The sequence below is a fragment of the Mauremys reevesii genome, linkage group 20 (assembly GCF_016161935.1).
Source record: "Mauremys reevesii isolate NIE-2019 linkage group 20, ASM1616193v1, whole genome shotgun sequence".
Classification (NCBI taxonomy): Eukaryota; Metazoa; Chordata; order Testudines; family Geoemydidae; genus Mauremys; species Mauremys reevesii.
The window spans coordinates 15,245,229-15,259,490 of NC_052642.1; the positions used below are offsets into that span (position 1 = coordinate 15,245,229).

The window sequence follows — 14,262 nt, forward strand, 5'->3', positions numbered from 1 at the left end:
CTGTAACAAGTTTATCAGTAAGATAGGAGGGGCCATGCTTTTGGCTTGACTTGTGATCTGCCATATGAAGAATAGACCGTTCAAGGACATGCTTTGGCTGAGGTTAGCACTCTGTAACCATTTGTATCAATTCTTTCAAACAGCAATGGAATCCGCCTGTGAAACTACAGGCAGTCGATACAGCAGCAGCTGGAAAGGGAAAACCTGAGTTCAGCAGTTCTGCCCAGGTTCTTGTACTATGCCCATCACCATGGTGTCTGAGCACCAGCAAACTCAGAATTTAGGCTGATGGAAATGTGGAATGATGTCAGCCCTCTCTTGAGCTGCCATCTGCAGGGAAGGATCTCTTAAAGGGTTGGGAAGAGGGAAAGGTCTTCCCTAGTTCTCCCAAGCCACCGCATCTTTCAAGATATGTAATTGCCACTGCATTGCTGGCTTTAGAATGAGCAATGCAAAGTACCATGCTCAAGGTCTTGGTCTCACTGGGGTCCCCACAGTCCTGCACTGACTCAGCAGTTCACTGGCTGGACCAGTCTCCTTTTTCTGTAGCCAGAGGGTAGGGAAACTAGCTGCCATATTTCCCCATCTCAGTTTCCTTCCTGATCCGAGGGCAGAAAGAGAGGTGCAAACAGATGAAATGACTTGGTGGAAAGTAAAAAGAAGAGTCCCAATTAGCAAGGTCTCTCTATGACAAGAAAACTCCCCAAGTTAGGATTTGGCCTAGTCCTGTAGCCCGTGGGTGGGCAGACCTCCATCTGTTTCCCATGCAGCCTTTTTTTATAACCTCCCCTGAGCACCTGTGAAGCTGAGACGGAATTCACCCCTTGTAAAGAGAGGACTGAGTACTGTCCCTGCCGCCATCACAGGAGGCAACTCTCACTGTCTGATTTCTCTCCCCCTGCCTGGCATCTCCAGGGCACCACTCTCAATTGGGGTGTCTCACTTTCTAAGGCGGGCTTTGCCCTGCTGAGAGAATCCCCCTCTTGGCAATCTACTGGGAGTGGGGAGAGGTTGGCTGCAAGGATTGGCCGAGCCTATGTTCAAAGGAAGATGTAGAACCTGAGTGTGGTTGGGCTACCTTCATGCTATAGAGTGATAACTCCGTCCTACAGTTATAATCGGTTCCTCCCTTCGTGCCCTGGAAATGAGGCTGGATAGTCAGGCTCGTCCACTGCTGTTCTGTTTACCCCAATTTCTTCCTTTCATTTTTTTTCCAGAGGGCGAAGACAACATTGACGAAGACATGGAAGACGACAGGCCCGTGAACTCATTACCAAAACTAATCCAGCGCCAGCACCCCGAGCTACTGAAAGCTGTCCCTCCGAATGCTGCTTCCCACCACCCGGCAGTCTTGCCTCAGCACCTGCCTCTGCATCAGAAACAAACCCCACCCCACGCACCGCCGCCCCTCCAGACCCAGGCACTGGTCCAGCCGCAGGCGATCATCCCCGCACAGACTCACATCGTGGCGGCTTCGACGGTGCAATCGACTGTTATCGCCCACACCGCCACCACCCACGCGTCGGTCATCCAGACTGTCAACCACGTGATTCAGGGTCCGCAGACCAAGCACATCGCTCACATAGCACCTTCCACGTCCAGCCCCGTGCAACTCACCACTGCTGCTCAGCCTATCGGCCACATCACTGTGCACCCGGCAACCATAAATCAAATGACCCACCTCGGCCAGCAGTTACCCATTTATCCTCAGCCCGTGGCCGTCAGCCAACCGGTTGTGAGCCACATCGCTCACACGATTTCTCACCAGCAAGTGAATGGAACCACAAACCTAGGCCAGCAAGCGGTGATGACCAAACCTGCTGTAGGAACACAAGTTGTCCACCATCAACAGTTAGTTGGGCAAACAGTGCTAAACCCGGTAACTATGGTCACCATGCCATCATTCCCTGTGAGCACGCTGAAACTGGCCTAGTGTGGAAGCCCGCTGGCAAAGTCTTTGGCAGGCCACCTTTCCTGAAACTCCATACATTCCAACCACGTCCGATTCCAAGGGAGAAAAGTGCAGGAACTCTGTGAACCAGGGAAGAGTGACACACCTAAGGTTGGGACTGCCAAGTCCATCCTTAATCTTTTAGTAACCAACCTGGAAGTGGTAATGAGAAACGGGGGCTTCTCTGCACTTGAATTTCGCTAATCAGAGAAAACTTTAATGACAGTTGTTCATAGTGATTTTTTTTCCTTTTACGTGTAATCAGTGAAATATGAATATGATGTTCTTAAGACTTTAATTTTTCCCTTTCATGTGTTGCTTCTTTGTGGAATAAAAAAGGCTGATCTCTTTATTGAGACAGTGCGTAGAATGGGAAAAAAAATCATAGAAGTCTATATTTATATGTATATGTATCTGCCCAAAGCTACATATATATAAATAAATATAACAGCAGAGAAGGCCTTTGGCAAGGTTGATTGTTTGCAGGATTATTAGACAACTTAAATGTTAATTTTTGGAGGAAGAAAGCAGAGTGTCCTCTTTTAAAAAAAGAAACTTTAAAGACAGATGGTTTAGTGGACCAGGGTACAGATATTTGATGACAAATTAAAAAAAAAAAACATGTTAAAGGTATTTCCCTTCAGTATATGACATTTCAGTAACCATCTGAAATCACTGTGACTTGTTATGGCATTTAAAGGAAATTCTCTGTCCTGTTTAATAAAAGGAAAACGAATGCACAACCGGACTTCATTTGTTGGAATTTCATAAATGACTCCATTTTTACAGCTTTGTCAAAAGAAAATGTCATCTTTGTTGTTTTCATGGTTTAAAAATATGTTTTGTGTTGGGGTTGGGTTGTTTTTTTTTCTAACGCAATAATTGATTTCACAGAACTCTCTGTGCACGGCTCTATCTGTTTCAAGATTCCTCACCCCAGTCCCATTCCCTAAAAGGATTTTGACAGAGGCAGTTATTTAGAACTAGTGGCGTTGCAATATATTTCGCCAGTTGGGTGGAATGGAACCTGGGACGAGAAAGCCGCCAAAAATGAGGTTGGTTTGTGGTGGTTTTTTGCCTGAATGTGACCACGTTTTAGTGCAGGATAGTGAACGGATTAGAAAATGGATAAATATGCTTGTGAAATGCTCCAAGGGGCAAGAGCTTTTAAAAAAATCAAATGAAATGGAATTTAATTTTGTATAGGGTAACAGTATATTCCAGTAAATCAGTATATAGAACCTGACAGTGTGTCTTACAAAATACAGTGAAATCTGACTAAAGAGCAACCCCCTTCTTATCTGAAGTGACGACTTTAAAGCATCCCAAGGTTTCTGGTACAATTTTGTTCCATCTTTCGTCGTGGTGGAACAAGATCCCACTGAAGTCAGTGGCAAAATTCCTATTGACTTCAGTGAGACGCAGATTTTCTACAGGTACTTCCCATTCTATTCAGTGATTGCTCAAGACATGTTTAATTATCCATTGTTTGAATCTTCTGTTCCTTGTCCCACTTCCCATGTCGTACTATTGCTAATGTTCTCCTTTTTCTTCTTTTTTGAGCTGTAATCCTGATGCAGGCAAAACTCCCACTGCAGCGAGGGGAAGTTTTGCACGTGACAGGACCAGGGGATGGTGGTCCCTATGCAAACATCTGTCCTTTCGTATCATGTTACTGTCTGGAAATGGCTAGCAGTGGGAGTAAAGGTGCAATTAACTCAACCTCCTTTGGAAGTGACACCAACCCAGATTAGGATGTCAGGTGTGTGTTGACTAGTCAAGCGATCGGGTACCTTCACCACCCTAGCCACTTAGTGTGCAAATTTGTTTCTGAGTTGAGATCTTCCCTAGGGAATGGATCCTTTTGACCGTATTTGTCCAAAACTCCCATTCACTTCAGTGGGATTTTCACCAGAGTAAGGACTGCAGGATTTGACTCTCTGGCATCATCAGAGTCAGATAGTTACTATAGGGTTGTTTAAATTTAATTTGAAAATCTACCCCTGCCCCACACTACAGTTGGAACTGTTAGAAGGAGTGGTTGCTGCTAGCAGAGATCTAACACAGTTTCCCTTGCCCATGTAGACAAGGATATTTCTCCTAAGAATTGTAATAGGCCCGTGTTTATAAAACCTTGCATGAAGTGAGGAGCACAGTTGTCAGGGGAAATAATCCCTGTTCACAAGCCTGTGTTGCTAGCACGCTGTCAGTTACAGAGCAGTCAGATCTTAAAGTGAATTAGGCCCTATCCCCAAACCACCTTTATACAAATTGATTCCTAGTCACTACTAATGTCCTGTTAACATTGTGGAGGTAACAGAATTGCTACAGGGTTATGTGCTCCTTTGTGCATTCAGATTTCTCCAGTAAAGTTGTATTTCTTGTGTGAGTTGGACCTCAGCGGAGATCTAGAGTTAGCCAGCAGGACAGTGACTTTCATCAGAGAGCCTCGAAAGCATGGTATGTGTGTGGCAGGGTTGCCTGCCTGTTCAGGAATAACTGTGTGGCTTTGTCTCTTGAACCTATTGAGAGGGAAAGGGGGAATAGAGCTCCCACCTGCCCTTTGCACAGGTCCAACTGGTGGAGCTCTAAAGGATAACAAAAGCAAAACAGGGAAGTCCCAGTTCTCACCGACGAAGGCTACGTTTCTCAAAAGACTCCGATCCAGGGGCTAGAGCTCATCTGCACGTGGTTACTGCGATGACACATACAAATTGCCAGCTAGGACAAATGGAGGGGGGAGGGATAGCTCAGTGGTTTGAGCATTGGCCTGCTAAACCCAGGGTTGTGAGTTCAATCCTTGAGGGGGCCACTTAGGGATCTGGGGCAAAAATTGGTCCTGCTAGTGAAGGCAGGGGGCTGGACTTGATGACCTTTCAAGGTCCCTTCCAGTTCTAGGAGATTGGTATATCTCCAATTATTATTATTAAATGTGGCTAGTGAGTCCTTTGAGAAGGGTTGAGGGCACCCAGGACCCCACAGGGTTGGACCCACAATTATCCATATTTGCAGGAAATTTAGTCATTGCATGTGCAACTTTGGGTGCTCTTGCGCACACATTTTTGCATGTGGATCTGCTTTCTCTGTGTTGGAAAATATGGCCCAGGAGGGGCGCCTGAGAGCCTTTCGTAAAACACACTGGATTACTAACAGTGAAATAGACACAGAGTTATTCCTAAAAACACCCACCCTCCAACTCAGAGTTTTCTCTAGTGAAAAGTGTTTGAGGAGAAAAGGAAGTGCTGCTTTCATTTTACACAGGGGAGTCCATTTTCTTGTGGGTTCTTTAATGGCTTTTATTGCGTGGGCGTGTCATCTTGCCAGCCTTCGAATCTTCTCCTCCTCCTGTCTGTAGATTAAAATGTGGTGGTGACCGTAGGCGTGATGATGGGTAACACCCCCGTTTCACTTCCTGTCATTTAGTTCTGCCGGACGTCCCCTTCAGTGATGTTAACTAGCCCCATTACAAGTAAGGCTCCTCCCATCTGGCCAGACCCAAGCCAGTCAACTAGTCTGGGGCTCTGTCTACATTAGCACTTTTGTCGGCAAAACTTTTGTTGGTCCAGGGTGTGAAAAAAACACCCCAACCGACATAGGTTTCACTGACAAAAGCGCTGGTGTGGACAGTGGGTACAACTGTGCTGGTGTAAGACCTAACCTGGACATCCTGGACCAACCCCGTAGTCATTCCTGTTCTCCATGACAATCCGAAATATCTTCTTTGTTGGTTTTGTTTTTTTCCAAATCAACGATTCTCTTTCTGTCCTAGGGTGGGAATCCCAACCCCGACTCCTCTGCCGTCAACTCTGCCATTCCCATTGAAAAACTTCAGAGTTACTCAAATGCTTCTTAGAAATCAAGTTCAGTACTGTATCACAAGGGGCACTTTAGAAATGTCTCTCCTCCTCTGAGATGTGTGTTTTCCCTATGGAGAAAGCTATATATAAATATATAAATATCTATATATCTATATCTGTACACTTTGGGCATCAGAAGATCAATATGTCCCAAAATAAATAAACAAATAAATATGAAGTTTACAAGAAATCTCTTCTGTTGTTGAATAATGTTAGTTACTGGTAATCCTACCATAAAGAAGGCAGTAAAAATGGGTTTCCTGGGGGACAGCTGCTGTCATTTAAGTCCTGATTCAAAGCCCATGGAAGTCAGGGGAAAGGTTTTCATTAATTTCAGTGGTCTTTGGATCAAGCACTTGAACTGCTGTGTTTCCTGACGCAGCCTTTATACAAGCCCTGGTGCATGTATAACATTATGTGCCGTGTAGGATGCACTCCAAGATGGGGTACTGAGAACAAGCAATCAGAGGGTCAGTCCGTTTCAGTCTCTTGTTTCAAGCTAATTTCTAAAACTAACCTGCTGTATCGGCTACATCTAAACGCCGTCCAGCAGGAATAAAAACAAATTAGCTTTAAAAAAATCACGTGCTTAAAAAAAAAAAAAAAACAACCTTGCTGCTGACACATTAAATATGGGGTATGATCCTCACCTCACCTAGATGTAAATCCAAGCGGAGCTCAACCAGTCTGAGATTAGAATCTGGTCCCATTTTCCAGCCTTGTGCACCTTGTGTAATCTCTTATACTTGTGCCAAGTGGGTGTAAAATGTTCCCATTCTGGTTTGGGAGTGGTCTACACCCACTCTGCATTAACATTGCGCAGGCCTGAATGACGACACACCGAGCAAAACATGATAGCAAACACACACACACACACACACACACACACACACACACACACACACACACACACACACACACACACACACACACACACACACACACACACACACACACACACACACACACCCAGTACCCTGTTCTTAAAAGCATTGCTGTTGTCCAAGATGGTGTTCGTCAGGCCCTGATTTCTCCCTTTCATAACCTACAAATTGCTGGGGCTTTTAAAAAGATCAAAGCTGCACCTATACCTTTAAAATAATCATAATAATAATAAATAGTCACTTTTACCTGATGTCAAACTAAAAAAAAAAAGCGGGAGACTGGCTGGAATTTTTAAAGGCTAAGTCACATAGAAGCAGAAGTCCTAATGACTTTCAGTAGGACTTCTGCTCCTAAATCACTTAGGCACTTGTGAAAAAAGCACCCAGGAGACACACACAATGTAGTGTGTGTTGGGGAATTGTGTTGGCCGCAAAATATCTTTGGTTTACTCAGATTGGAGTGAGGGGCTTAATTCTGCCACCTTTAGTCAAGTAGCACTTTCTCAGGCATGTAGCTCCCCAGATATTGATGGCAGTGTTGGTATAAGCATTGCTCAGTGTGAGTAAAGGCGGTGGAATCAGGCTCTGGTAGAAAAACTTTCCTCGTCAGCTCATGAATTCAGAGTTCATGACCTTGAGTGACTACAATTCCGGTGGCTCTTGCTAATTTATGGCCAGCTCCTGAAGCCTTGACTCCTGCCTTTCTCCGATAAAACTCAATAAAGACTGGGAAGAGACAGCAAGATTTAGGACCCGATCATGCGGTCCCATGCTACCAGTTGTGGTGCTTAATGCCACTCAAGCTCCTGGTAATAATGGCTATGCCTGGTAGCACAGCAGCCTTGGGCTCCGCTCCGGCACCAGATGGAGCGCAGACAAACCGCTGCCTCAAGATGGATCCATGGGGGGGCCAGCAGCCCGCCTGCACGTTGTCAGTCGCACGATCAGGGCGTCGGTGTGCTTCAGACGGGCGTATGATGAGTTCAGCTTTTACATCAAAGTTTCCAAAGTGAAAACCTCTTGCAACCTGCACTGCTATATGAAGCAAAAAGAACTCGTTTTATATGAGGCTAAGTCAGACCATTTGCTTTAACTTTCCTTTTTAAACCAGGCCTTTTTTTCCTCTTGGGTTGAATTTGTAAGCAGACAGAGCAAGAGAAGGCATTTTAATGACTAACAATCTGCAGGGCAGGTAGTGTCTGTCTGTTTGAGCCTGGCTATTGAACAGATTAGGTAGATTTGAAAGCTAGTTGTGACCAAAAAGTTTCTTGTACGTTTTACTATAATATAAACAAAGATAATCATTGCTTATAAAGGCTTTTATGAAGACCACCCATATAGAAGAAACCAGATACAGCATTTGTGTTTTCCAACAGGTCCCTGAAGTGATTAAGACGAGGCTTTGGTTTTTGGGTGGCAAATTATCTGCTTAAACATAACCCATCCCCTTTCTGTGTCCAGCATTCAGTCTGCAAGTAGATCCTCTCTTTGCTTAATCGTTGGCGATTTCATTTCTTCAAAGCGATAAACCCACAGCAGGGGACAGTGCTTGTGCAGTGGGACGGGGCTTACTGAGATCATAGTCCCGTGGAGTAAATTGCATTGCTTGTTAGTGTCACAGGTGAGCTGTTCCTTGAAATCCCTCCTGCTGTGCTCATGTCAGAATACAGCAGTTGTTCACTGTCCATTTGGGACCTGGTATTTCCCATCGACGATGAGAGTTTGAAGTGCTCAAGGAGTGCCAGATTGGGGCCCTTAACAATACTAAGGGACACCCGCAGGGACAATAATTGGAGTGTAATGTATTCCAGTTGAATTACAATGTAGAGGGGAAAAGACTGGCAATATAGCTACATAATGGTGTGTATTTCTCTCTACGGATACGCGTGAGCTGTGTGTGCCTACATAATGTGTGCAGGTGTGTATGTATACACTGATGGGACCAAACCAAAACCTCACCCCTAAACACTCTCAAACTTTGGGGAAAATCAGATCTGGACCTCCAATTTTGTGTCCAGGCCTCATCTTGAGCGTGTGTGTGCGCGTGTGTATTGCTGTGTTCTAATTAAGTGCAGGCGATCCAATGAAAAGTACAGTTTGGTACTAAATTCTCTGTGGTAAGACTTTAGCCTGATCATGGAAAATGCGAAATAAAACCACGTACTGCTGTTAGCAGCTGCAGGCCGCCCGGTTATATTAGTCCATCATTGAAATCCAAATGTTTGAAGAGCCTTAAATCTTCCTTGAAGGGAAATGTAAATTGGGAAGAAAACAGAGCTCTTTGGGGGCCGTTTTTTGTTTGTTTGTCTTCAAGGGTCCTGTTGGGTGGGAAGGGAAAAAACAGTAACATATTATTCTAGTTATTCAGGGTTTGATTCTGCATCATTCAAGCCAGTGGGAGTTTTGCCATTGTCCCCAGTAAAAGCAGGATCAAGCTTGCGTAGTGCAGGGACGAAGGGAGGTTAATTCTTATTTTTCTTTCTTCTTTCTTTTTTTTTTCTCTTTCCCCCACCATAGAATCTGATGGACATGATGTTCCATCTGCAACTGCTTCTACTTACTACTTGTGTACAATTTATCCAGGTGGATCAGCGGGAAACTTAACAACCAGTTACGATTTAGTTTATTATTGTGTCAGAAAAATAGCAGGTCCAAAGATCAGATGGGCTGTTGGATTCTAGTGTTGGCCTATTTGTCTTTCTGTTGTTGTGTTTTGGGGTTTGTTGGGGCGGGGGGGTGGTGGTGGGAGGTTGTATTAAAAGTGGCCTTTCGTAACAAAAATAAAAATAAATAAAATAAAATGCCTTTGAGTGGGTTAGCTGGAGGTGAGACTATATTGCTGCTTTTGTCGATGTTGGTGTGATTGTCTGTTTGCACGCCTGTTTATAAACGTAGAGAAGTTCAAGCAAAGATTTTATCGTGTCTCTGATTTTTGTATGTAGCCTGTGTCTCTTTTGGACTGATCTGCATCCTGAGTGAATTTTTTGCATTTAAAAAAAAAAAAAAAAAAAGTGTGACAATTGTTTGGGGCGGGGTGGGGCGGGATTTGAAGAATATCATCGTGTGTGTATGGAGATGGAGGGGAGGGAGAGAGAAGACTTAATTTGCCTCGTGTGAAAAAGATACATTTGATGTTTGTGTGTCCCCTCCCCCCTTTGCTTTCTGTGATGTATATTAAGCAGGGTGTTGAATAAAGGTAAACATTTCTTAGCTGGGTTACTGCCAGGTGCTGAAGGTCTCATCCAAAGCCCAAGGAAGTCAGTGGAAGTCTTTCCATCAACGTCCGTGGGCTTTGGATCAGATCCAGAAGGCCCCAATTCAGCACTCCCTTTCTATTCAATCAAAGCACTTAAGCGCCTGCTTAGGCCCCATTGACCTTAATAGGAGTTAAGCGCGTGCTCGAGTGCTTTGCTGAATAGGGCTGGATTTAACCACGTATGTAAATACTTTGCTCAGGTGGGATGCCTTCACTCTCTCGTAGTCAATGGGAGTGGAAGGTGCTTGGCAGCTGCTCACCCCTTTCATGGTCAGGCCCTTAAGCCTCTTCTCGAGTAACCAGGTACCATCGGAACCTTTTGATATTTATTTTTAAAGGACGGTGGAATTATAAACGGAAAAGCCCCAATCTTTTTGACCTGCTTTCCACCTCTCAGCGTTGGTGCAGATCAAAATTGATCCCAACACTTTTTATTTTTAGATTTCTTCGTTAGTCAAAATATCGGCTGTTGGGAGCAGCCATTTCGGCGTTAAGGAAAAGGTCGTCGTTTGTAAATGTGGTATTTTTAGAGTTCTTTCCTATTCGTGGCTTTGTGGCTCCTCCTCTGTTTTATAGTATTTAATTAAAAAAAAAAAACGCCCAAACTTGAACAGCCAACAAGATACCAGCACAAATGCAGACTCGTTTGCCAGGATGTAAACGGGCAGTGGTTCAGGGGGATGTTCTTTTTCTCATTACAACGTGACGTGAAAATGTTCAGCCTCTTCTGAACTCTAATTCTGGATTTCTACACCAGGTTGCAAAAAATATCGTGGGCCTGATTCTCGTTTACCTTAAGGGCTAGTCCCACTGTTACAAGTGACAAGGGTCCTTCAAGTCATTGTTAGTTACATGTATGCCTAGTTTATGCTGCTGGAGTGGTGGGAAGGGACTTCAGTGTAAATCAGAAGAAGTTCCATTAATTTGACCCCTTTCCTGGTGCTAATTACCTTGTGAAATAGCATTTTTGGTGCTCTCCAGAATGTCCCAACATCTGTCAGAGTGGCAGACTGCATTACACTGGAAACCTACCAATGCTTTTGCTTCCAGGTGAGCACGTCGTCCACCTCCTGCCTGCCCGTTGCCATCCTGTACTTTGGTACCTTTCTTCATCCCCCCCCCACATCATGCTTTTCTTGTTCAGAAAAGCTGTAAACAATCCGTTCTCTCAAGCAGGCTGCATAACACACACACACACACATGCGCAAACCAAAACATAAAAGTATCCTGGGCCCGATCCTGCAAGGTGCTGAGTGCGCGTGTCGATGGGACAGCTCCCATGAGTAAAGGTTTCAGGATTTGGGCCGTACATGCACAGAAGAACCGATATGGACGCCTTACAGACACGATTACTACATTCCTGATTCAACAAAGCACTTAAGCATGGGTTTAAATGTTGTGCATGGGAGTGGTTACGCTGACTTCTGTATGACTACTCCCAGGCTTAAAATTAAGCATGTGCTGAAGTGTTTTGCTAGATCAGGGCCTACGGTGGGAATGGAAAATCAAACCATCCCATTCCCACACTTAAGTCTTCTAAAGAAACCTTCTTTCTATATAGATACCGATACGAATATCTATGTCTAGATAGCTACAGATATCTAGCTATAAATAGATCATTTCGGCACCTTTGTGGCTAAAAGTATTTACCTTTATCAGCTCTGAGATCTGTTCATTAGGAATCCTTCGATTAAAGGCATTGGTTCTAAATGCAAAGTTACTTCCAAAGCTTGCCAGTGATTCAGTGGCAAGCAACCCTATTGTCCTTCTATTGAGCATCACAGGAAAGCCAAGCGATCTGAAACCAATCACACTGGGCAAATGCTGTCTTTGTTTACAGTGCGGACTTGTCACTGTGTTATCAATTTCCTGAAATATTAAATATTGAAAAACCTAGACTGTAAAGATTTTTATGTGTTTGGATACATCTGCTCTGTGAAAAAAAAAAACTAATTTTGTACATATTGTATTTTTACTATTCAGCTGTATTATATTGGCTCTTCATGCTCCAGAATTTAGGTATCAGACATGAATAATATCCATGTAATAAGCACTTGCCTGAAATAAAATATAAAACTGAAATAAACATGCACTGAAACCTGAAACAGGATTTTGCATCTTCCTCCTTGTGCTTTATATACAGACGGTCCAATTTATTTACAATTTCCCAATAATGACGATGACCTTTGAGTCCCCGTCTGGCAAATGTATATTATTGGGCTGCATGCGTGGGACTGTTGATGGAAGTAACCACTATAGCCACTGGTATGAGTTTGCAAGATAAGGTCTTTGCTTTTCCCCCAGCGTGTTGATATTTAATCTAGAAGCCATTCTCCCTAGTCTCCAGAATATGGTACCTGCATCAAAACTGGAAAGAGAGACAAACAGACATCACCTTAAAAATCAGAAGCCTTTTTCAGTCGTCAGCATTCCTCAGAGAAGGCCAAATTTTATTCTAGATCGAAAGCACAAAGAGATCCCGGCCCCATTGAAATCAGTGGGGTCACAATCACCTAACTTGTAAAGAAGTATTGAGGGTCTTTCAGTCTTTCTTTTGGGAAGCTCTGCTGGCTTAAGGACTCGTCTTCCACCTGCCGACGTCAGGTGAAAAGTAGCTGCTGGCCCAACTAAGTTATTTTTTTGGCTGGTAGTTTGCATCACCCATTCCCCCTGCTGCAATCACCCAGCTTGACCGAGGGGCAGACTTTGATGTGATCAGTGAAAGGCCTCGGCCTAGAGCTGCGGTGCTCGGTCAAGGTTAATGATGTAAATGAAGCCAATGCACAGGACCCTAACCTCTGGCTGAATGCACCAGGTTTACCCTGTAAACGATTTTGATTTCTCCATGGGCCAGAGGCCCAGGTACTCAAGATATTTGGATGACTAAGTCCCATTGAAATCAATGGAAATTGAGCACCCAACATGGGTCAGAATCTATATGGGTTTTGTCATGGACTTCAAAGGGGCCAAAAATGTGACCTTCAGCCTTTAAGGCCCATCCTGCTGGAAATCAGACTAACAATTGCCATAATTAGGGACCACAGTTACCAAGTTCCTAGAATCTTTTTTCTAACTGGTGTCAAAAGAATATGTTTTGCCTTAGAGCTGTGTTATTAAACTCTCCCCTAGGCTCGTCGCCTCCCAGGTAGTTTAGAGCAGGGTATTATAACATGATTATAAGCAACAAAAACTCTGTCCATGTGAGCCAGGGAATCCAGGCGAGAACCCTGCTGCAGAATGTAACAGTTGCCAACATGCTTTTTACTAGCGTGTTAAGGGCCTAATGCAGTGAAGTTCTGAGCGGCTACAGTAAGGTGCCCTCAGGGACAGATCTTCAGCTGCCGTTGGCCATCGGAGTCAAGGATCTGCCCCGTAGACTCCAGTGAGATGGGAAAAGGGTAAAGCATTGGCAGGATTAGGCCAAAAACGTACGTCCCCTCCAATGCATCCTCAAGAAACTAAAGGAAAAACCGACCCAATGTATATTCTAGTGCTGCTGCATTCCTGTCGTACGTACGTCTTATCGAATGTGATCAAATAAAGCAGGAGGGGGAAGACATTAGAGCCACGACTCTTTCAAGGCTCGCCCCCGACTGTTCTTTGCTGTTGCTGTGCTGGGTGTTTTACCCCAGAGCTGGCTGCTTTAGTGCCTTTCGTCAGCGGGCGAAGTGGCCCGTACTTCCCAGTTCTGAGTTTGCAGCGCGTCCTCTGCGAGAACAGCTGCTAGTTAAATGCAAGACATTGTTATTTATTGGTACAAGCTTCCTATGATAACAAGATCAATTAATCTTACCCTGGGCACTTTACAGCTCTTTTAAAAACAAATCCAAAGCTCTAAGCAAGGCCCTGTCAACAGAGGTTCTCCACTTGTGAGCTAACTCCCTTCTCTTCACGTGTCATTGTATGATGCCTGCAGCTGTAACGTTCACTCCATGCATCTGAAGTGGGGTTTTTACCCACAAAAGCTTATGCCCAAATAAATCTGTTAGTCTTTAAGGTGCCACCGGACTCCTTGTTTTTGTGGATACAGCTACCCCCTGATAGGATGGTATAGTCACAGTGCATCCTCAGAACAGAGTCCTTGGGTTTAATTTCTGACTGAGTTGCTTAGCAGGCGAGAGTGGAATCTCAGCAGCCTTGTACCCAGGAAGTAACCTGGTCCTCAAAGGGAGATACTGGGAAGTATACACACCCCTTAGCAAACTCACTGCTTGGGGCTGCAGATAAGGAATATCTAAGTAAGAGGGATCTCAGTGCCCTCTGCTGGCCTGCGGATGCATCAGAGTGCCAGAACTGACACAAAAGTTACTCGGG

The 14,262-nt window shown here is 44.5% G+C and overlaps 1 protein-coding gene across 3 annotated transcripts in view; it reads left to right on the forward strand.

Moving 5' to 3' along the window:
* MNT (MAX network transcriptional repressor) overlaps nucleotides 1-2,691 on the forward strand; it is a 69,533-nt gene extending 66,842 nt beyond the window's left edge. For all 3 annotated transcript variants that reach the window (XM_039508098.1, XM_039508096.1, XM_039508097.1), the window contains one exon: nucleotides 1,218-2,691. In XM_039508098.1, coding sequence (XP_039364032.1) covers nucleotides 1,218-1,933 — 716 coding nt within the window. In that variant the 3' untranslated portion in view covers nucleotides 1,934-2,691. The remainder of the gene's footprint in view (nucleotides 1-1,217) is intronic.
* Nucleotides 2,692-14,262: the final 11,571 nt, after the last annotated feature.